Here is a 23,007-nt window from a genome sequence, read left to right on the forward strand (position 1 = left end):
TTGTCTCCCCTGCCTCTCCTGGGAAAACTCTGAAATTATTGTTTATTTAAAGTCACTCATATCAAATGAGTAAAAGGCATACAGAGAAACGGTATTTTAGCTGATTACAGTTCCTGCACCGCATCTGCGCTATTCAGCACTATCGTATTTCATGTGCTTTGTACTGCATTTCCTTACAGGAAACGGAGCCAGCGTTTACCCTGTCCTCAGAAGACCTCAAGAAAGCGTTTCAACCGCATATTCAAGCATCACGGACAAGAGCAGGAGGGGATTGTTCATGCAGCTGTAGGCAGCGGCGGGTCGGTCCCCGGGGCCTGCCGGGCGGGCAGCTCTCCTCAGCCTGCGCAGGGCAGCCGGCGCTTCGCAGAGCCTCTTCGGGTGCATTTTAACCTGCAAATGTTAAAATTCTGCCTCAGGTGAGTGGGCTTTGTTTTTCTGCACACAGTAAACGTGGCTGAAACAGCACCTTGAAATACACAGTAGCTCTTCCCTGAGATACATCAGACCCTCCGGGGACACATGGTAATCCCAGGGAGGAGACTGCGTATGGAGACCTGCTGCATTAGCACGGTGTTACACCCACTTAAAAGAACCACAAGCCTGACATCCAGCGGCCCGCAACCGGCTGTTACCGAGCTCTGGCCGTCCCGCCCCGCCTGGCACCCTGGCCCAAGATGGCGGCCTGGCTTCGGTGCCGGCCTCTCGCCCGCAGCACCTCCGGCCCCGGCCCTTGGACTACAAGTCCCAGGAGCCAGCGGGCGCAGCGCGGCCACCGCCCCTGCGGGGTAAGCGGAGGGCCGGCCGGCAGCGCGGTGGGGGCGGCGGGCGGAGCTGGCGCTGCCCTGGGATGACCCCCTCTGGGGGCGCGGGGGTTGCGCGGAGCCGGTAGGGGGGCCCCCCTGGGCCGGGCCCGCCGGCAGGTAAGCGGGGGTCAGGGGGTGCCGGACCTCGGCGCCGTCGAGGGGCTGTGGGGCGGCAGGCGGCCGTGGTCCCGGCGGAGGCCGAGGCGGCCTGTGCGGGGGCTCCCCGCGGCTGGCGTGGACCCGGCGGCCTCGGAACCGCCCGTTAATGCACGGCCCCGAGTCCCAGCCCGGGGCGGGGCGGGGGGACCCCGGGGAGCGGCCTGGCTGCGGGAGCGGAGCCCCCGGCCCGGCTGGGGGGGTGGCTGCCGGTCGCTTGTTTTAAATGCCCGCCATTAGCCAGAGCAGGGCCGCGGTAAACAAAAACAGAGCGCGGGCGAGGGGTTTTCCTTTGCCAGGTGCGGGTGGTTGTGGGGAGTCGCTGGCCTGGGGCTTCCTAAAAAGAAGGGAGTCTTTCTCAGTGCTTTTTCCTTAAAACAGGTGTTTCAGGATGCCTTTGTAAAGGAGCTGTGCCTTCTCCTCTCAGCTCTGTCTCAAAAGCCGTGGTCCCCGGCGGGGTGTTTTGTTTATGTGTCTGTCGAGCTAATTGTGGTGCATCGTGGTGGAAGGTGCTGTTTCAGAACAAGCTGGTTTTGCTGAAAGTTGTATTTAGGCTTATTTGCTAGGCTGAGTGGCAGCTAGGAGGTTCTCACTTCAGTTCAACTTCAGGTGTACCAAGCTTTGATATCTTTTGTCTGTAACCTCAAAATACACCATCTTATTTAAACAATGAGGAAGCTGTGGCAGGTTGATGTCACTCGGCCTTCCTTCCTGCGTTTCTGTTGAGACTCAGATTTTATTTTTTTTTTTTCTGGAAAAAAGAAAAAAAAACCACCTTATTTTCATGGCTTTAATCACTACGCTACAGTTTTCCCACAAATAAGAATACAAATTTACTCTGTAAGCTGGTGCCAAACGTGGCGTGAAAGTTAGCACATCTGTTTCCCTCTCTTGTTGGCATTGTAGTTGGAGCCAAGTCAATGGCTTTTTAAACAGATTTCTGACTGCTAGAAGGAAAGTGGCTTTCTGATTCCTTTCAAATAGCCTTATTATAAACTTAATGCAGCATGCAAGAGCGACCTTTTGTAAAGGTCATTACACTGAGCACTTGAAAGATCTGATAGTTGAATTCAACAAGGCAGAAAATAAATTGTAAGTAGTTATTCAGATGGATAGAGTTTGAAAATTAAATGGCATTTGTAAATCTGAAGGGGGAAAAACATACAAGATTGCTTTCTAAGGTTCCACATTTAGGTAAAGGTTTAAATATCTTGTATATATCTAAAAAGGTTTGAATATCTTGTATGTATTAACTTGTAAAGAAAGAATACTTTGTGTAAGTCATGACCAGGATGACTTACATGCACAGCCTTCTACGGGTGGGTGTACATGTGTGTAAGTAATGAAACTTATGCTTTCTTTGGTAGACACTCCATGCTGCCCCGCCATGTGCAGAGGCTGGGCAGAGACTGGATCGCCCACCGGAATGGTTCTCAGATACTTGCCTTGAACAGCCCAGTTTCCAACTGTATGAGATGGGCCGGATGCTATCCCTGGGCCTCATTTCCACTTCCTGTTCCAGCTGATTTCTCAGCAAACTGGAGAGTTCCTCCATTTCTTGGACCTTGGAGACAATTTCAGAACTCTAATTGGCAGCTTGATAACTTCATGCAGAGTTCTTGCTTTCACCTACCTAACCCCAGTATGAAATCTGAGGGAGAAGAACCACTGACAAAGAAGAGAAGACTCAGTGGCCAGCATGATACTTCAGCTCCTGAAGAAGAAACAAACTTCTCTAATCAGAAGGAAGCATTATGTCTTTCTGTAGCACAGAATGAAGAAAAACATAGCAGCAAGAAAGGTAAAAGATGCTCTTTGCTCAGTTTCCTTGTTTATTTGTAATGCTAAACACATCTAACAAGTTATAAGCAATATTACTTGCACCTCTTGAGTTGCTGTTTTTCTTGGCACCTCTCTCAAGAACACATCTGTGTTTGAAATGTTAAAAACTTTGTAATGCTGTTTAGTCTGTAAACTTGTATTCAGTGCCGTCAAACAGTCTGCCGGAGCTTGGTTCACTTCACTTGGTGGTAGAACACAGTCAGTTCTGCAAGGTCTTGCCCAGCTAGGGAGTCCTGGGCTTGGTTCAGACAACTCTGTCTTGGGTGTCTGTTGCCAGACCAAGCCTGTTAACTTGGGAACTCTTTTAAAGCAAAAAGATTGAGCTAACTTGCTGTAGGGCTGAGCTGGGCTGGCAGCTGTATAGCTTCATTCCTTGTACCGTACCTGAGCTCATAAGCCCTGCTGGACCTCAACTGGCTTCTTTCTGAGCCAGTTGAATTATATGTGACCTAGATAACTGGGACTTAATGGTGTTTGCCTCCAGTGTGATTGTGTGGTTTTGTTTGTACAACTATTCTGCTACTGGCATGTTAGCAAGTTTTGTGTCAGACCATGACTGGCAGAGCAAACAGCAAATGCGCTTATCCAGATAAATACAGTAAGAAATGCAAAGATGTCTACCCAACTCAGTAACAGAGTTTCATGAAACTTGGAAGTGTCTACTTCAGCTTATTATGGATATAGTCTTCTACATAGTATCCAAATGTTTTACTGAGTATTGTGGATATTTACAGTTTTGTCTGCTGTGAAACAGATAGAGGGGCACAGTCAAAATTGGTCCCCTCTTGCATAAATCACTTCCTTAACAAAATAAACTGGAAGTTGTATTATGACTGAAAAGGGTGACTGATGCCATCAGCATCCCAAAGAGACTTCTGGACATAAGGCTTAGAAGCATCACTCTCATCTTCAGGAGGTGAAGGAAGGGAGTTTGCTCTGTGCCTTTATTGCTAAGTCCTCTCTCAACCCCCTTAGCAAGTACATTTTGACATACCTTTATCTGAGAGTAGTTAATATTGTGGTCCTTCCTAGTTATCTTTTGTTTGCATATTGTAAGGTGACAGTAATTAAAGATACCTGCTAAGGAGCAATGCAACCTTTCTCCCACTGTAGAAAGAGTACTTAAAGCCTTGCTGTATTCATTGCAAATACTAGATAAAGTCCTGAATAATGTAAGCACAGTGATGAAATTTACTACTCAAATAGGGCAGATATTAACAGCTATAGCTGCAGTCTGCCACTAGTTCATTGCGTGGATAACTGGATCTCGGCATGCTCTCAGATGAATTGGGACATAAAGGCTGAAAGGCATCTTTGTTCACGAGTTTTGTAGGTGGAGAAATACATATCTGAAAAGTAATTGGACGCTTAATGATGGGCAGATATATTCTTGTAAACTTTGACATAACGATACTAACAATAAGTGTGAAACTAGGAATGCCAGAAGGGCGAAGTAATCCTTTTCAGAAGTTCTTGGTAATTCTGAGGCTTATTAATTTTTTAATTCCTCAATCTCACTGAGGGAAATCAGGTTCATTATCTGTTTTGGGACCCCTGTAATTGACACTGTTGCAACTTATGGCTGAGTTTGTCAGACTGCATACAGTCTAGAGGCGAACCTCCATTCCTAACCCCTTGTTAGTCACGGATAGAGAGATCAACAAGATGCCCATATGCTGCCCTGAAGGGTGTATCCCAAACTGACATGCCCCATCTCCACTGAGGGGGTAGGGCAGTGGCACTATGTCAACAGCCTGGAATTATCTTACCAGTTTGACAGCCTTTCTGCAGGGAGCAGCGTGGTATAGTCTGTCTGCAGTAATCTACTTGAAACATGTCTGTTTCCTAATTTCAAAGCAGTTGAAATCCAGGGCATATGATGGTTTTGTGCTGTGTTTTGGGGGGTTGTTTTGTTTTGCTTTTTACCGATGCTTATATAAATTTAATCTTAAACAGAGAGTCTATATCACTGCTAATCAAATAAGCTTTTAGCATTGCTTAAGCAATTTGAAAGACAAATAGTTGTCAGTAGAATGATTTTGAAGAGCAGTAAGAAGTCATATGGTGTATTATGTAACTCTTTTTGCTTCATGTGCTTTTAACAGGAACCATCAAAAGACACTGGGAATATTTCTGTCAGCACAGTAGAACAATGAAAATCTTTGAAAATAAAGAAACCAACCAAAGCAATACAGAAAGTGAGGCAAAATTTGATTTTACAGTCATGTCCTACAATATCCTCTCACAGAATTTGTTAGAAGATAACTCCCACCTGTACAAACATTGTAGGCAACGCTTATTAATCTGGACGTACAGATTTCCCAACATCCTACAAGAAATCAAACAGCTGGATGCAGATGTGAGTAGAAAATGAACACATGGATATTTCTTAAGAACTGATAAACTGGAGTAGCAAATTGTTGCCATTCTCTATTTTGAGGTGGGCTGTCGAGTGAATCCAACTGAGCTTTTAGTTCTGTCATGCTTAATGGTAGTTTTGATCTGTGCTTATTCAGCTAGCGTATTCTGTGCCGTCTGAATTTACAGCTAAGCCAGACTCTGCAGTACATGTCACTCATAGTTGTTGGTTTTGACCAGAACTTCCTGGAATGGTCTTTTTGATGTGACTTTGGTGTTCTGATACCCTGCAATTTTTTTATAATTCAAACACCTTTCTTCTTCACATAAATCTTTCTCAGTCTGTGCCTAAAGCACACTTGAGTAGAACGCTGTAAATAAGGCATTGAACATAAGAACAGCTATACTTGCATAGGCCAAAGGTCCACCTAGAGGCACTCTGGTGAGGATCCACCTGGTGCTGTTAGAGGTAACAGACAGTTCTCCAGCATGGAAGGCCTGGAGCCAAAGACAGCCCCTCTAGCAAAGAGTAGTTCAATTCAGGGCACTTGCTAAAGCCTGCAGAGCCACACAACGCAGCACTGGGGTAATGAGGTGATAACCTTTTATTGAGTCATGATGAGCAGCTGCACACGGACCCTCATAGGTGCAGGTGCCCTTTGTGCAAAGGAATTTCTTGCTATAGGACATAGACTTTTAACTGATTCATTATTTTGAACTTCAACCTTAAAGTGAAGCAGAGACTTCAGAATATTGCCTGAGATTTGGTTGTCCTTTGAGACCTTGAATGAGTTTGTGTCAGTCTGTTGCCGCAGTTCAGCAGGCAGTGCTAACTCACTACCCTTCAGGAACTCAGTCCTTTGTCAGAGTCCCAGGGTGTTTGTAAATCTGTGTGTTACTGCAGTGCGCAGGAAGAAGGCTCCAAGATGCTTAGAACTCTCTTAACGGAGTATTTTGAGGTTAATCTTTGGTTCAGATTGTCATAATATGGAAACTTGCTGTCCACACTGTAGTTAAGGAAGTGTGTGTCCTTGGCCTCTTCATCCCACTGCTCTGGCATTTAGCCCTCTCCTAAACTGCTGAGAATGTATTAGCAGGTCACTCTTTCAATTAAATTTGATTTCACATCTGAAAATGTATGCCTGTCTGAGAAAGGGTGGGAGGATTGGGGGCCCTCTTGACAATCTTAAGGAGCATTTTCTATAGGAGAGTGAATCCTTTTGTGGGATTATGGAGGCAAGAAGCCTCTGAAAATTTTTTAATTTTTTTTTTTGTACCTATACAGACTGGCCAACAGAGATATGATCTGCGAATATTTTGATGTGCTTACTAATATCTTTTAATTGCAAACTTTTGTCTTAGGTACTTTGTTTACAAGAAGTCCAAGAAGACCACTATAGAACAGAGATCAAGTCCAGTTTGGAATCCCTGGGTATGATGAAACTCTTATGACCAATACATTGTCTTCTCCCCCACCCCAGTACTATTTTCCTCAAAGACTCTCAGATTATAGAATCGAGTCTCCTGCCATCACATGCAACAATATCGTGTACCCCCTTTTATAAATTCATCAAGTGCTCTTTTGAAACTACCTTAGTGTTTTCTACCAGTATTCCTGTTGGATAGCTTTTCTAGGGGATGTTTTTTCTGGCTTGAAACCTTCCAAATATCAGCACTAAATTTTGTCCGTGGTCAGTTTATATTCATTAGTTCTTGTACTAGTACTATCTGATCACTCTGCCATGTGAATTTACGGAAAGGGACATGCTGCTAGTGGTGTGATTCCACGGTGGTTTGAATGGATACTGTCATTTGATAAGTGTCTTAGTTTCCCTATTGAAAGCTTGCCTCTTGCTGCTAAGTGGATAATTACATAATTTTGTAAATACGTTTGAGACTATTGTTCTATGAATCATTTTAGACAGTGATTCATGACTTATGGTGATTATTGCTTTTGATTGGAATACTTCACTGATATTATTCCTAAACCATTGTGGTAACATCCAGAAAAAAGCTCAGTACACAAGTCCACCTTTGTGTGACTTGTGGGGTTTTTTGTTACTTTGGTTTAGGTTTTTTTCCACATGAGGAGAGAAGAACATGCCTGGTATCTTAAAGTATGTAGATGCTTACACATCACAAAAGGTACTAGACCAGGTTTCCTGCGGTATCTGAACTGAAGCCAGACAGGACAGAGTGTCTCTTGTGTTCACTTCTCTATGTGAACTTTACATAGACTTTGGTACTTCAGACTGAGTGTTGACTACCATGTGAGAAAAGTAGCGTGAGGCTTTTTCTAATTAAAAAAAAAATATTAGTACAATTTTTTTTTTTGTTATGTTTTTAATTGCCTTTCTTGCAGGGTATCACTGTGAGTATAAAATGAGGACGGGGAGAAAACCTGATGGCTGTGCTATTTGCTTCAAAACTTCCAAATTTAGCCTGATCTCATCAAACCCCGTGGAATTTTTTCGCCGTGATATTCCACTCTTGGACAGGGACAACGTTGGACTTGTGTTGCTTTTGCAGCCTAAATTTCACTGTACAACTAATGCTGCAATTTGTATAGCCAATACACATCTGCTATATAACCCAAGGCGAGGGGACATCAAACTGACCCAACTTGCAATGCTCCTGGCAGAGATTGCTAGTGTTGCCCCTCAGAAGGATGGCACCTTCTGTCCAATTATCATCTGTGGTGACTTCAATTCTGTTCCTGGTTCTCCATTGTACAGATTTATAAAGGAAGGAAAGTTAAATTATGAAGGACTTGCTATAGGGAAGGTAGGTAGGCTACGTATTTCACTTCTCACAAAAAAAAAAAAGTTAATGCTGATTACAGAGAAATATTTGAGTTGTGGTAGCATGCCATAGCCGGGCTTGTATTATTTCCATTCACAAATCTTAGTGTCCTTTACACAGAGTATATTAGCGGTGCCTTACAGAATATTGTATCTGCTTCTAGCATTCTGAAATTAAAAACTTGCAAAGAAATTAATTGTTCTTGAAAGGTAGTTATCTGCAGGATGATTGTATCACTGTGGTTTAAGTGTCCCAGTCTTTAAGTAGGATAAAATAACTACTGAAATACCTACTGTGCACTGTACAGAAAGATGACTCTTATTTTAGATAAACTTTGAATTACAGTGGCTAGAATAATTGTAAAAGCAAAAATACAACTAGATGCTGAACATAAACTGTTTCAGGTTGGATCGTTTTTTGTTGTAAGCTCTTGTATGTAGCTGTTGGATGTGTCAAATGCTACTTAGTAGAAAGTTAAGTGGAGTACCTACAATGAGAAAACGTGATAAAATAGCCCCACTGGTGTTTGTTATTAGCGGATAGTTGCTTCAAGCCCTGCTTTGACTTGACTTGCTCCCAGAAGAAAAGCATCATGAAGCGTCTGCTAGGGAGCCGTATATTCTCAGTTCTGTTCTGTTGCTAAAAGTGTTCTTGGTAGTCTCTCAGCTTAGTGTCACAAGAACTAGCTTGACAAATTGGATAGCTGCAAAAAACTTGATATGAGTAAACAAAGAGGGTGTCCATAAGGGGTGTTACTATTTTTACAGAGATTTGACAAGTCATTATAAAAGATTTATTCTAGGGGGGTGGAGTGGTTTGGGTTTGTTGGGGTTTTTTTTTTTTGCTTAAAACTTCATAAAAAAAAAAAAAAGTCCGCTCATTTAAATTTTATTTTTTTAATCAGATTTCTGTCTGAAAAAAGCTCGTGTTGTCTTTCTTAGGTCTCTGGACAAGAACAGTTTCCAAGGGGACAAAGAATTTTATCTATTCCAATTTGGCCAAAAAAATTAGGTATTTCGCAAAACTGTGTATATGAAATTAAACAGCAACAAAAAGAAGAAAATGCAGGTCAGTTTCTAGGTCCTTTGAAAACATGATTCAGTTAGCACTGAAAAACAGAAGATCTGTTCTAGTGGGGGAAAAACAGTCTTGAGCTTGCAAAGCATCCTTGTTGGTCTCATTAGAATGTAAAGTTATTTACAAGTAAGTAAATAATAATAAATAATTTACACATAAGCATTTGCAAATTTGAATCTTTAGAAGATCAATAGCTAGAAATTGCCATTCAGGAGCTGGTGCGTAATATTTAAACTGCTGTGTTTGTATCCTGAAAGTCAGTTGTGCTGTGACTGGGAAAAGACAGATGTAAGAATGCAGCACATGTACCTAGCATAAACCTACATTCTGCTTCAGTGTTTATGTATTATAGTGAAAACGCTTTATGGAGCAAGTGGGAAAAGCAAGTGATTCCTTGCTGAATATTATTACATCTTTCATCCACCATTATTTCTTTGACAGAAAAAACAATTTTAAATGAATGGGACATAATTCGAAAGAGTCTTTGGAGGGGATCTTACTAATGGAACAGAAGAATTTAACCCAGCTTTGTGAATTGTATCTTGCCTGCTGCAAAAAATAAGTGTACTTAAAGATATTATTTTCTGTAGCTTTTATTTTTCTGTAGCTCTTCAATATTGGTCTCACCTACATCCTGTTTTTAAATGTAAATTGAATGCATGTTTGTTTTGCAGGAGAAAAATTTGAAGCAGCAAAACTGGACGACACTCAGGAGGTCGTAATAGCACCTGAAAAGTATGTGTTTGGGGGGAAAAAATGGAAGGCTTTGACTGGTTCCTAGTTTTGGGGGTCTGTTTTGGTTTTAGACCAAACTTTTATCTGATTCCAGACATGGATACGATATGCTCGCCCAGCCCAGTCTGCCTATCTGACAAAAAGTGATCTTCCATTTAAACATGAAAAGGCTGATCAGACAGAAAAGTCTAAAACTGGAAATAGTGAAGGAGTGTGTGTTCCTTCTTGTTAAACTGAAGGAGGAAGTCACCACTAGACTGCTGAGAAGGAAAATGTAACTGCTTTTTCAAAGGAAGAATATATTTGCATTTACCAAACTGGTAAAAGCATATAAAGTAAGGCACAGAAGAAGGAAATTGCCCCAACTATGTATGTGTCACATCAGGCTCCAAGTCAGCCATTTCTTATCAGAAATGAGATCTTGGTATCACTGCAAATAGTTATAATTCTTGGTGATCAAAAAGTTAAGTAATGGCATTTCTGAGAAAAGTAGTAGATAACAAGACAGGAAGCCCTATTCTGTGGTGTAAATCCATAGCGTGACATGTGTTGGACGCTGCTTGCAGGATTTTTTTGTCTCATCTTAAAAAGGATGTTGTGTATCAAGAGCAGAAATTACCACCCTTCTCTGTTGTACCAACTGGCATGTTTGTTGGCCTTCTCTAAGGCAGGCAAGTGACGTGCTGATATTTTCTTTTTTAATTGCTTGGTTTTTAACCAGAACACACTGCAGCTCAGGTTTAACATGCAGCCATGCAAGGTGAGGCAGGTACAGCTGAGGGATGCATCATTTGCAGAGCTGATGGGAGCAAATGGCTGAGAAGGAGAGAGGAGTTCTTTTGCTCAAAGATGCGGTTTTGCAGTTTACTTTCAAGATAGAAGAAGTCGGTGAGACAAGATGGGCTGAACTGAAGAGGAAGAGACTGACAGATGATGGGGAGAGGCAGAATGGTAGCCTGAGCAGAGGACAGAAGATGAGGCTTAGCCTAACTTGAAAACACTCAATAGCTTTAGTTTGGGGGAGAAAGAAAAAACCACCTAGAAGTCTTAATTTCTCTGTATGCTGAAGGGCTTGGTTAGATGAGTTCATAGTTTGTTGCTTTCATGTAAGCTGCTGTCATGGACACTTCTACCCATGTGTCAGGGAGAGACTGCTGAATGAGAACATGTGTAAAATCTTACAAAGTGTAGATGGAGGTGAAAGCTATGTATATTTAAAGAGTCAGTTAATCCAGTTTTGATAAGCTCTTAGGTATCTACCTTTTACTGAAAAAGCTGTCTGCATTTTGCCTACTAGTTTAGGCTACTAACATAAAAGGCTATGGGGTTGATTGCATGAGAGAAATTTCCCTATCCAGATAATTCATTTTGTTTATAACCAGGAACTATTTGGTATTTCTTCATTGCTTGTTTTTTCTGTGAAAGACAAGAAAACAATATTCTTTTCTTTGATTCCTGTTTAGGTTGTCTTCAAAATTGCAGCACCATTTTAAATTGTCTTCAGTCTATTCTCATTACTTTCCTGAAACTGGGATACCAGAAGTAACAACTTGTCACTCCCGAAGTGCTGTCACTGTGGATTATATTTTCTATTCTGCAGCAAATGATGATACTACTGCCCAGCCAGGTAAAGAAACCAACTTTTAGTTATTTTTCACAAATGCTAAATGGGAACACGTGGATGCTGTTCTAAGGGAAATGCAGTGATAATTTAATCCATGTGAAGTACCTTGGCTGTTTTGTGGTAGTGCTCCAAGCATCAGCTCTTGTCTAAGAAACATGGTTGGCGTTGTCGACTCACCACAGTTGGACTTGTAGTGTCACACAGGGCAAACTTTTTCACCGAACTGAACGCTCCTGTAGTTGCCGTCTCAGCATGGAGACAGGAGCTGAGGCTACAAAACCACAGCAATGTGAGTAGCTGACAGAGAGATACCGCTGTCAGTAACTCATGCGGGACCTTAGTGGCCGGACCTACAACAAAGCAGTATTTGCAGTTATCTAATCAAAATAAGGTGAACGGCAATATATGATGTGCATTAAGGTGATAAATGAACTGTTTCTTAGAAAGTTAATTTTCAGCTAGTCTTGATGTAATATCTGTCAAGTAAATGACCCTTGTGGCCTCTGCTCCGACATCAGTCGCTGGCACATGCCGCGCTGTCGCTCTCTTGATTGCAGTTGCAGCCAGAACTCACCAGATGGTGCAAGAAAGACACGGTACCTCTGCGGGTGTATTTCCGGATGGGTACCAGGCCGCCCTTTACTGTGTTTGTGCTCTTACCGTGGGTACTTCTGAGCAGTGGGCTTTCCTTGTCATCGTGAGTTCTGTGGTTTATGCCAGCGTCGGAGGTCATGGCACAGTGCAGTGCTACCAGATACGTGGCTCTGCAGAATTCGGAACAAAGAAACATGGATTCCACTCCTGCTCCCACTGTAGATTGCAACCAATTTTTACTAATTAACATTGTATTCAGTATGTGAAATTAAAATGCCACCTTCATCTCTCATACCTTGAGACTAGGTTATTAAAATTCATTGAGTCAATGCACAAAAGTCTCATTTGTCATAACATGCCCAGTAAGTCCTATCTTAGTGTAAAATATCAAATACAAAAGCTTCACAATACAGAAATAAAAGCTTTGACTGAAAAACTAGGGTATGAGAAGTATCTAAATAACTTCTGAATGCTGTGTGCTTTAAGAGGGTGCTGTGTGACTTCAGGGTGCATCCCTGTGCAAAACTTAATCCTAGTTTGCCTGCTTATGTATCTTGCTGCACCATCGTTGCCCCAGCAGTGCTATAGCACTTTTTTCTTTCTGTACTCGTTTTTCGAATGGATTCTTCACCCCACATTAGAGTACAGAATGGGACCAAACTTGAATTCTTCAAGTAGTGTAGTTTTTATTCATTGGTTCTTAGAAACTAAGTAATAGTCTGGATTTCCAGTTTTCTGATGACCTGGGCCTCTGTGTTAAAAGTTGTCAAAGTGTGACAAGTGAGTATTAAAGGTGGTCTAGGCTGATTGATTGCCCTTTTCCACTTAAAGGGGTTGGTTGGTTTGTTGTTGTTTTGTGGGGTTTTTTTAAGTGTTCATAATTTAGTCTGTGTCGTGCTTACCTGAGTATTTGGTTTGGTGTTCAGGATTTACTGTGAAAGCAGGGTTCAGTATCTACTGTAGTCCTGCAGGACTCACGTTTTGCTGGTTCCAGAGTGCTCTGAGCTGACATTAATCACTGCATGCAGACCAAGCTCTCTGTAGTAACAAACTGCTCCTTTGTAGACAGGCAGGTGTTGTGCCAAATGATAAATTCGGCTGAAGAGACAGGTGGACGCATGCTCTAGAGCTGCCGAGGCATCTTTGCAGTAAAAAAGCTTTTCTTCAGAGCAGCAGTAAATAACTGCTGGGTTGTCAGAGGACTGGAAATGGAGTGAAGCTGTTGAACTATCCAAGAGGTTTAATGGTTGCTGGATAATCTTTTAAAATATGCCTACTGGTAAGCCAGTACCAGGTTCAGCCAGCAAGTTCTGAAATTGCTGATCACTTTCATACAGCAAATATTTTTGTTAAAGTTACAGCTGCCATTTGTGCTGGTCCTGAAAGCACTTGACCTGCTCAGTATGATCTTTACGGTCTGAAAGCAGTAGCGAATAGTCATCTCACTGTAGTAGATAGCTCAAGAAGTCGTAAAAGTTTGACATGTCATGGGAGGATCTCATTCTCGATGGAATTTCTTTACTTGAGTTGGAAAAAGTTTGTAACTCTTTGATGGTTTTCTGGGTTTTTCTTTTCTTGTTTTTTTTTTTTTTTGAATGAGGACACAAAGATTTTAAGTATAGTGTAATAAGGTGTAGTAATAGCGTGGCTGTGCGTCATCTTTGCCTCTTCCATGAGCAATGTGGTGTTTCTTTGGTGTGTGTGGTGGGGGATATTTTTGTGTGTGGTTTTCCCTTTTTTTTTTTTTTTTTGGCAATTATAGAAGGAAATAATGGAGGACGATCCCTTTCTTATGATGAATAGTTAGGAAGGGAAATGCCAGAAGGCTTTCATCCCTCATCCTTATGAGCAAGAGTTCCTGTATGACTTGCCTGCTGGAAAGGTGTGTGCTTGAGGATGCAGAAATAAAATGTTATGTGAACCAGTAGCTTTCAAAAGATCCTTAACTTTGCAAGCATCAGCTCTGTCTAGCTATGCTGTTGTGCTAAAATACAGGACTGGATTGTGTGAGGCTTTTTTGGGGGAGTTACAATGAACCTTTCTACTTCAGTTTATCTCTCTGCAACATGGAGGGGTAGTATCTTTCTGAGTATTTTGAGCTCTGTTATAAGCTCTGCTGTGATAGTGGAATAGTAAACAAGAATTTCCAAACCAACTTACTGGTGTTTCTGCATAGAACAATAACAATTTCAGATTATTTCTGTCATACTGTTTTCTTCTTTCTTCATATGCATGAATGTGTGATTATATTATTATTTTTTTTTAGCCCACACTGATTAATGTTTCCACTTTTTTTTTTTCTTTTTAACCAGGAGCTGAGGATTCTTTTCACGGAGGTCTGAAACTTCTTGGCAGGCTGGCACTTCTAACAGAGAAAGATCTTTGGACTGTTAATGGTCTTCCCAACGAAAACAATTCTTCTGACCACTTGCCATTGCTAGCAGAGTTCAGACTTATTGAACGGTAATATCCAAAGGACTTTTTGTGTGGGTAAAGTTACCTTCACCTTCTCTCTTCATGTGATTGTTATTTTTTTAAAGGTTAATTCAAGCACTGCTGGTCCGGTTTAAGTAAGTTTGCCTGCATGCTGACGTGTTAGTGTTGTGTAAAGTGACTTTTTAAAGAGACTTTTGTTTTTTTTAAACATTTAAATTACTTTATGAAGTCTTTAAGGCAAAAAGAAAAGATTTTACATTAGCTTCCTCTTTGATAATGAAAAACATCTGCCCCAGTCTCAAAATGGCATTATTTTTCATGACGATGCTGTAAATGGTTTTTATTGTAAATCATAGTAAAATGGATTATTCTCTGACAACTGGGTGCTTCTTCAACCAAAAGGGAGTGAGTTTGTGTGTGTATCACACTTTATAATGAGCTGTCAGTAATGTTTTACTACAAAGGTGCTCTGTAGACACTTCTATCTAAATACTTCTGCAATGGCATTTCCTCAGTTACCTAGAGTGGAGTCACTGCGGAGGCTGCAAGACTGGACTTCCAAAGGAAGAAGATAACTTTGCAGGCAGGCAAATATTTAGATGTTTAAAATTTACTTCTTGCACTTCTAAAAAACACCCTAAGTCATTAAAAAAAAAAAACAACTACAATGATATTTTATTGAAGTTTCATGCTGTGCATAAACATACAAGTGATTAAAAAAAGTCATGCATGTTTTCTACGCTCTGACCACTTTGCAGTAATTTAGAACAGTCACTAGAACCACAGTTAAGACAAATGCTATTATAAGGAAGTTTCAAGAGAATACTTCATCTGAACTTCAAAACAAGAACCAAAAGCAGTTTGTCACGCACCTCTACAGCATTAAAAAGTTTCAGTATAAGTTAGAGGGTAAGAAAAAAGAACTCAAGTTGTGCTGGGCAATGGTAAAAACTATATAGCAATCACCATTACTTGAGCAGAAGTAAACCATGGTTTCATAGAAAAAAGCGTGCAACATATCAGATAACCTTGTGCTATAGGATACGGCTGATCAAGGTAAGTTTTTTCACATCATTTTACCCATGAGAAATCTAAGGAATACATGAAAAAAATTATGTAGGTCACAAGACACTGAGCAGCACAAAGCTTAAAACAAACTCTGCAGCTGATGTCGAATTACACAAGAATTTCTACCAAAAAAGCATCTTCCCTCTTCAGTTTCACCCCTGAACCAAAAAAATTCCTATTGTGAACCCAGGAGTGGAAAAGTTTACAGAAAGAGGGATGGGAAAGGCCTCCCTGTAATTGATATGGTAATCTTGTATAAAGAAGTATAATACATTTGAAGAGTCTTCTTTCTAGGCCTTCTGAAATCTAATTAGTAGAAAGTCTTTCACTGGTTGTAGAAAGTTGCTGGGTCTCGGTGTTGTCTTCCTGTCCTAGGTAAGTGAGATTCATTGACTTTTTTGAGCAATGAGGTCTGTGCACAAGCAATCGTCTCCTCCTGTATTCGTTCAATTGCTGGCTGGCATAAGTGTTCTAGGAGCTTAAATCATTCAATTTGAGTAAGCGTTATTGTCACTGTGTTACAGTGTCCTGTCTTCAGCGAGATCCCAAAAAAATACAAGGCCCATGGCAGTATCATCTATAAGCACAGCACAAAGGGTAGAGGCTGGAGTTGTACATCAATCCAGTTTCTATTTAGGCACCTAATGAAATATTTTCAGGAATGCAGCACTTGAATGCTTCCAGAGAACTTCACTAATGCAAAGGGTGGACCCCAATGAAAGTCTTACTGCGTCACTTGAGAACGCTGCTGTCCATCACAGGTCCTCAGCTAAAGTCTTAGAACAAAAGGACTGAGCAGGGAGGAAGCAGACAAGCTTCACGTACAATTTTAAGTTATTGCTGACGTTGTTCCAATACAAGCTTCCTTATGCAGGTCTGACTAAGCTGTTTTTACTACAACACGTATAGGAAAAACTCCCTACAGCAGCATGGCAGAAGGCTCACTTCAGCCTGCGATGTCTGATCTTAATATAAGATGTCAAGGCATCACCATCTGAGACTGCTCAGCCTTTCCAAGAGAAGGTTCAAAGTTACACACAAACATGGCAAGAAAAGCATGTGGACTCAGGTGAGCAAAGCTGGCGTTTGTGCCATTATTCCAGGAACACATACGAGAAACAGACAGACTAGTAGGTGAACACTTGTCTCTACAAAACAGCAATCTCTACAGTTTGTGCTTCAGCAGTGTAGTCCCAGAAAGACTAAAAGCTTGTGACAAAGTATAAAAAAATTCTGAAAATTTAAAAATTCATTATATATTTAAAAAAAACCCAAAACCTCATATCCTGCCTAATAAGATGTCAGTGTTTAAGAATACACTTGCATATTACTATTACAACTTTCAGCAACATGCACAAGAAATAATACAGGTGGCAGTAAAACATCCAGTGCTGTTTTAATACTACCAGAAATGCTGGGAAACAGTACGAATTAGTTACAAAACAATAATACTGACAGTTTTGCATATCTATTAAGTTTAGTGAGGTAATGTTGATACTTTAAAAATTCATGCCACTTCTGCACTGCTTGTTTTTATTGCTGAATTAAATATTGAAACTGAACATGATTTTTATTTTTTTTAACTGCACTGCACCCCAGCACATCTTAACACTAAGAATATGATTTCTTAGTTATCCCAATGTTACTATCCAGCACAATACCCAAATTCAATTAATAATTGTACAGGGAAATCATATTTGAAGAAACTCTCACACCACTGGAGTCACCTGCTACATGATGGAGGTAAAAAAAAAAAAAAAAAGTCTTATATCCTGGTAAACATAATTTTAGGTTCTCTTCACTTATGCCTCTTCTATGAATTGAAATAAAGTAAATACTGCCACCAAAAGGAGTGTCCCCCCCCTTCTATTTTCTAGGTAAAACTTTTATAGTAAGAGTCCACAAGTTAATAAATAGTCCCATTCCTTTTTCCTTCCAACGGAGTGCAGGTAAAGTGCAGCGGGAAGCACCAGGCAGCCCTCTGTCCGCGTATGGCTTTGTTAGATGCGGAGCTGGTAGCCTACCTCGTTGAGTGTAGCCAGGTCTCCTTTCTTGTCCACCACCGCAGGCCTGCGAGCAAAGGAGGGAAGAGGGCGCTGCTCACCAGCAATCCCACACTGCCATGTGGGAGCAGAGAACAGTTGTCAAATCAGGAAGGGTTCACTTCAAAACAGGAGTGACTAGGTCTAATTTTCTCATCGTAGGCAACAATCCTGCTGAATTTGTCACGTGAAATAGTGTGACTGAACTACTCATGTGGGTTGCCTCTGCAGCCAAGCACCAGCAAAGAACAAGTCGTCCCATCCTGGGGTCTGTGATCTGAGGCCGGGAGAGCCCCTCTCCCTCCCGCTTGAGAGGGGGGACTAAATGAGTAGCTAACGCTGGACGCACCCCACTCGTGACAGGACTCCGGCTTTTAGAATAACATGGAACCTGCTGAGAGCAAATAGGGCAAGGCCTCTCAGACGGCCACCATGTGTTATGCCTCTCAACCGGCCCTTTCCTGTTGGCTAGCTCTGTGCGAAGGGCTAGAGCCCACCAAACAGAAAACACAAGATGAACTCCCTTCAGCCTCCAGGCATCTTATGTTCTGGTACAGTCCAGCCATTCCCTTGACCGATTACACCCATGCCGTTGGGTCATTTAAGAATATCAACAACTCACTGAACCAAATGAAACCTTGAAAGTGAGCAATCGGCCTCCCCCTATTTAGCAAGCAATGGAAAAGCTCCTGCAACAAAGTTGTCAAAGCGAAACAATCCTACTGATTTATAGTCTATAGAAGGGTCTAATCTGAGAGCTTATTCCAGGCTTTTAGCTATTTTCACACAAAGCTGTATGTTTGCTTTTCTAAAGAAAGATATTGTTTAAAATACACCTTTCTCATAGTAGACTCTACAGCACATCTGCTTCGCTGCAGAAACACAGCTAGAGCCAGAGTACTATAACATGAAGCTGGTAATGGCCCCAGTGCTTTCCTACCACTCCTCAGACCCAGTTTCCAGCTCTTGCACTTACTCTTTGCTCGTTATGCAGCAGATGTGACCCATGAGTTTGCACACACAAGGCTGACACTTACCTCCTCGTTGCCGAAGCTGCTCTGGCCAGGTAGAGACAGCGGGTGGCCCGCAGGCTGTGGGGTCAGGGACAAGCCCTGCCTTGCCTGTGGCGCCCTGCTGGGTGCACGCACCAGTCTAAGAGCTGTACCACTGCCACCCAAAGAGGTGGGCACCTACAGCTCACAAATATACACACAGACACGGGTGGCAGGGCCTCAGGAATATTTTTGAATTCTTTGATTCAATAAGTGATTATTTTTTTTTTATTAAGAGCAGAGCTGCTAACACATCTCTGATGAGAATTTGCACAGCCTTTGAGAGCTGGGAACTTTGTTACGGACACCTAATGCTCTTCTGCCTAATCGCACGCTGAATGCAACCAGGCTTTTTGCCACTTATCCAAGCACCTCTATTAATAACCCCATCATCCTCTTTGCAGTACTGCCCCGCACCCTGCCTCGTGTTTCTCTCAATTTGTAAGTGCTTCACAGGAGGGAAGGTGTCTTCACTGGTCTCTGTCACATGCAGGAAGGGATCGCACCTGAAGAAATCATAAAATAGTTTGGATTTTTCCACTTTATTCCTTCAGAGCAGATGGGATTTGACTGGCCAATAAACAAGCTCCAAACTGCATCCCTCAGAGCTTGCGCAGGAGTCAGAGACCAGCGAGAGATGCACTGCATGAAATTTCCAAAGTGTCCTTCCATCCTGCCTCCCTCCCTCAAATTTAGGGATCCTCTTCCCTTCCCACCCTTTATCTCCTTCCCTCCCTTTAATTTAAGCCAGAATATGATTTTAATTAAAGCACGCCTGGATGGTTCTACCTTCTCTGATTATCAAAAAGAGAGATGGGGAGTCACTGCACGCCCATGGTGACGCGCCAATTTCCACTCCATGGCAATTCTCTAGCTTGTAGCTACAGACAGACTGTCCTCCATAAGGCTTCTTTTCATGGTTTTAGGAAAAGGATTTGTTGGAGCAGAGGCACTGCAGCCTCTATTCACCTTGGCTGGCAAATGACCTGACGTCAAACATCCCCTCTGAAGTGAGGGACGTCTGCTGTACTGGCCCATCCGATCGCACCTCCTGTCCGAAATGCTGTGACGAGGAGCAGGTGAATAAGCTGTGCATAGCTGCTGGGTACACAGTATTCATAAGCTGCCTGCAATCGATCTGCCTGATTTTGCACATCCTAATATAATCTAATATCATCCTGCCCCCTTGTACATCCTAATATAAGGGAGTTAACAGAATTTTCCTTTCAACGGTTAAATTAGGCCAGAAGCACACAAGGCCAGTGTTGCTATGACACTCAACAGAGCACGCATGTGTTAAGCCTCAACATGAAATTTAAAGGAAATAGATCTGGTGAACTGACATTTAGGAGCAGAGATTGCTTCAGGCTGCTGCATGATGCTCTGTTTCAAACTCTGATCAACTCTCCCAGATCCCTCCAGCCCCAACCACTTTTGTTGAGGAAAAAGCACTGCGTTGCCTGTTCCAGTGCCGTGGCTTGCAATTTACTGCACCCTCCTGCTTTGGGACTTCAGAGGATGGACAAGTGGACACAGTAAAGGCTTCAGACTAACCAGAAACATTCACACCACCCTATATCCTCTTTATCCATCCCCTCTGTTGAGCACCTTTAGCAGGATAACATCAGCTGTGAGCTAAGGGCACACGGACTGTTACCTAGCTCAGTTAACGAGCTGCAATTCGACTACACACCAGTCTCCTAGCCAGGCACGTACGGCTTATTGTGTGTTCTGCAACACACCCTTTCTGCCTTATAGCTGTATTTCCACGCTAAAATGCTATCGTGGGCTTGCTAGCAGCCACCACTGGCATTTACCTAACAAACTAGTAAGGAACCAGGATGAGAAGTTAAAGGGGTTGAGGCTGTAAAATCTACTTCCGTCCTTAAGCACCGCCTCAGCTTTTGTCCTTCAGAAACAATCCAAAGACATTCCAGTTCACCTTTCCAGTTCATGTATTTTTTCACTGGGAGATTTCTCCCAGCAGGCCTGTATAATTTTATTGTTGACAAAAACCAGGCTGTAATAACAGCTTGTCATCAGCAGGTGAGGCCTCTCAAACGAATGTGTTATTCAGCGCCTGCCAGCTCACACTACAGCAAAACACTGCTCTCCCCCTCCCCTGCAAGCTCTAAAAAGCTGTAATTACAGCATGTAAGAGATCCACAAAGAAACAAAACACAGTGTTGATAAGCACAGCCATTCTTGAACTAGGATTTCAACCTAAAGCCTAGCAAGCCTGAAAGTCTTTCCTCTCCTGTGCCTAACAAAGGCCTCTCACTGCAACTAGGTTCTCAGAGATCCATCAACGTGCGGAAGAAAATACCTAATTTCCCCTCTGGTGTTTCTCGCCCCGCCATCAGCCGCTGTACATGCTGGTACACATCACTCAGCTCATCCCTGATGAGGGGATGCCATTCCCCCTTCAGATCCTGGAGACCTCCGGTTGCACAAACTAGCAGATCTCGATTTTGGAAACAAAAGGGTTTTATCACCAGAAGGGAACTCCCTACAGCAGCCCACTCCTCTGCAGCATCACTCCTGCTGGGGCAAAAGGCACAGTCAGCCTTCAAGCCACCAGCGCCACTGCATAGAAGCATCATTTTAACGTCAGGAACGCAGTTCTTCTCCCTGGCATCACTTTTCTAACAGAGAGCAGCCTCTTGGGTCTGTTAAAGGGCCCTGGACCTGCTGAAAGCTCCTTCACTCCCCTTCTCCTTCCAAGAGTACTGGCCAGGCTTGCAAGGGGGCTGTGCAGGACCTGCAGGGCTGTCATCCAGCCACAAAGCACAAGAATTCCCACCTGCTCTGAGACACTTCAACACCTTCCGCCAAAGCAGAGATGAAGGTCTTGCATGCGGAGTTTGCTCCCAGTCTCCTGCTGCCTGCCATCACGCTGTAATTGGGTCCTGGATCTTTTATCATGGTGACCCAGGGTTTATTTTAGAATAACATATAATTCACTCTAGATACAGAGCAATACAACAGAACCACCAAGGAGGTAACAGGTGCTGAAGCCACTTGCAAGGCCACCAGTACTTTACTTGTCTTCCTGTCCTGGAAAAGCAAAGCCGCCAAGGAGGAACCAGCCACTGCAGAGCAGCCACGTGCCCAGCAGCTCTCTCAGGAAACCAGCCCAACTGGCAAGTCTCCAAGCCCAGCAAGACTCACTCTTCTCTCCAGACATATGTGATCCACTCCAGCAACTGCAGAAGCACTATCAGAAACCAAAAGATGAAACCATCCCTCAAAGTGAATCTAGGAGTTGAAGCCTGGAGTAGCCGAGCCCATTACAATGATAATTACCCGTGCACTAAACAAGGAGCTCTCGGTGATAAAAGGCCAAAGGACAGCATTGTGGACTGAGCGTGAATTCACATGTAAAAATAAAAGCCTGCTGTGAAATCACCTGCTGCTAAAGTATCTTGAAGTTATCTTTAGAAGGTTAGTCTAATGTCTTTGTTAGCCGCTTTAAAATAAATAAATAAGTGCTGAGACAGTAGTCTGGGAGCCTATTTAAAAAGCGATGATCATAAATATGTGACTAATCTGGGTTACGTATAGGCTTTCACAGTTGTCAGCTTCCTGGCATGAAGCAGTAGAGCTAAAACTCAACTCTTCCACATCTAAGGTACAGGAGTCTGAATTGCCAGTGGCTGTAAAAGGGCTGTGATCTAGAAGCCCAGTTTTGTCCATGTAGAGGTATTGCATGCAGTTAGTCCATCCTTCCCCGCACAGTTAAAGAAAAACTATTAGCTACAACGTGTGAGGAAAGTGGTCTGGGCTTTTTTAAGACAATTAAAAAATACAATGCAAGTGATGTTTCTGCTTTGGCAAAAAGGGAAAAGTGTTACTTTTTCACCTTCTCTGTAAGTTGGACCAGTCCTCATCGAAAACCACTCCATCCAAACAGCTCTGTACAAAGGCTCATCGCAGAGAATCCAATTTCTGTCTGAGTGACCATGACAGCAGGGAACCCCACCACTGCTACCAGACTCATCCTCCTGTTTTTAATACCTATGTCTGAACACCCTTAAATGTGATCTACTTTCCCTCCTGTGCAGGTCCCCTACACACCAGGCTGGGTCCACTTCTCCAGAAAGGGGACTGTATAAAGAATTAAAAAAGAAAAGGCAAACCCCACACTTCTATAGGGTGTTGGATGACTGTGAAAGTGGAATTTAACCAAGCAAAGGCCATCAGGGCCTCCAAGGACACCATGCAGAGAGGCCATCCAGCAGCAGCAAGCACAGCAATGCCAGGACATCGGCAGCACCAGCGGCTTCTGGAGCCTCTCAGGCAACCAAGATATCTGGCACTATTTTCTTATATATGCCAGTGTGAACATTTAAGCTTCGCACAGCAAAATAATACATTATCACCCTCAACTTCTGACCCACCAGTGATGGCAGCAGGAA

The 23,007-nt window shown here is 42.7% G+C and overlaps 2 protein-coding genes across 4 annotated transcripts in view; one reads left to right on the plus strand and one right to left on the minus strand.

Moving 5' to 3' along the window:
- The first annotated feature begins 298 nt into the window (after positions 1 to 298).
- Positions 299 to 22,998, plus strand: ANGEL2 (angel homolog 2). 3 transcript variants are annotated; one of them, XM_063328482.1, is made up of 10 exons: positions 299 to 416; positions 2,327 to 2,760; positions 4,907 to 5,160; positions 6,522 to 6,591; positions 7,522 to 7,943; positions 8,903 to 9,029; positions 9,713 to 9,773; positions 11,237 to 11,400; positions 14,304 to 14,454; positions 19,516 to 22,998. In XM_063328482.1, the coding sequence occupies exons 1-10, from the start codon at positions 397 to 399 to the stop codon at positions 19,577 to 19,579; spliced, it is 1,767 nt and encodes a 588-aa protein (XP_063184552.1). In that variant the 5' UTR covers positions 299 to 396; the 3' UTR covers positions 19,580 to 22,998. The 3 variants fall into 3 exon arrangements, with proteins under 3 accessions (XP_063184552.1, XP_063184550.1, XP_063184551.1); XM_063328480.1 differs by lacking the exon at positions 19,516 to 22,998 and having other exon boundaries at positions 14,304 to 14,987; XM_063328481.1 differs by lacking the exons at positions 299 to 416; positions 19,516 to 22,998 and adding an exon at positions 768 to 920 and having other exon boundaries at positions 14,304 to 14,987.
- VASH2 (vasohibin 2) overlaps positions 15,093 to 23,007 on the minus strand; it is a 37,366-nt gene continuing 29,451 nt past the window's right edge. Inside the window, exon 7 of the mRNA XM_063328483.1 lies at positions 15,093 to 17,565. Coding sequence (XP_063184553.1) covers positions 17,496 to 17,565 — 70 coding nt within the window. The 3' untranslated portion in view covers positions 15,093 to 17,495. The remainder of the gene's footprint in view (positions 17,566 to 23,007) is intronic.

The sequence above is a fragment of the Chroicocephalus ridibundus genome, chromosome 3, assembly GCF_963924245.1.
Source record: "Chroicocephalus ridibundus chromosome 3, bChrRid1.1, whole genome shotgun sequence".
Lineage (NCBI taxonomy): Eukaryota > Metazoa > Chordata > Aves > Charadriiformes > Laridae > Chroicocephalus > Chroicocephalus ridibundus.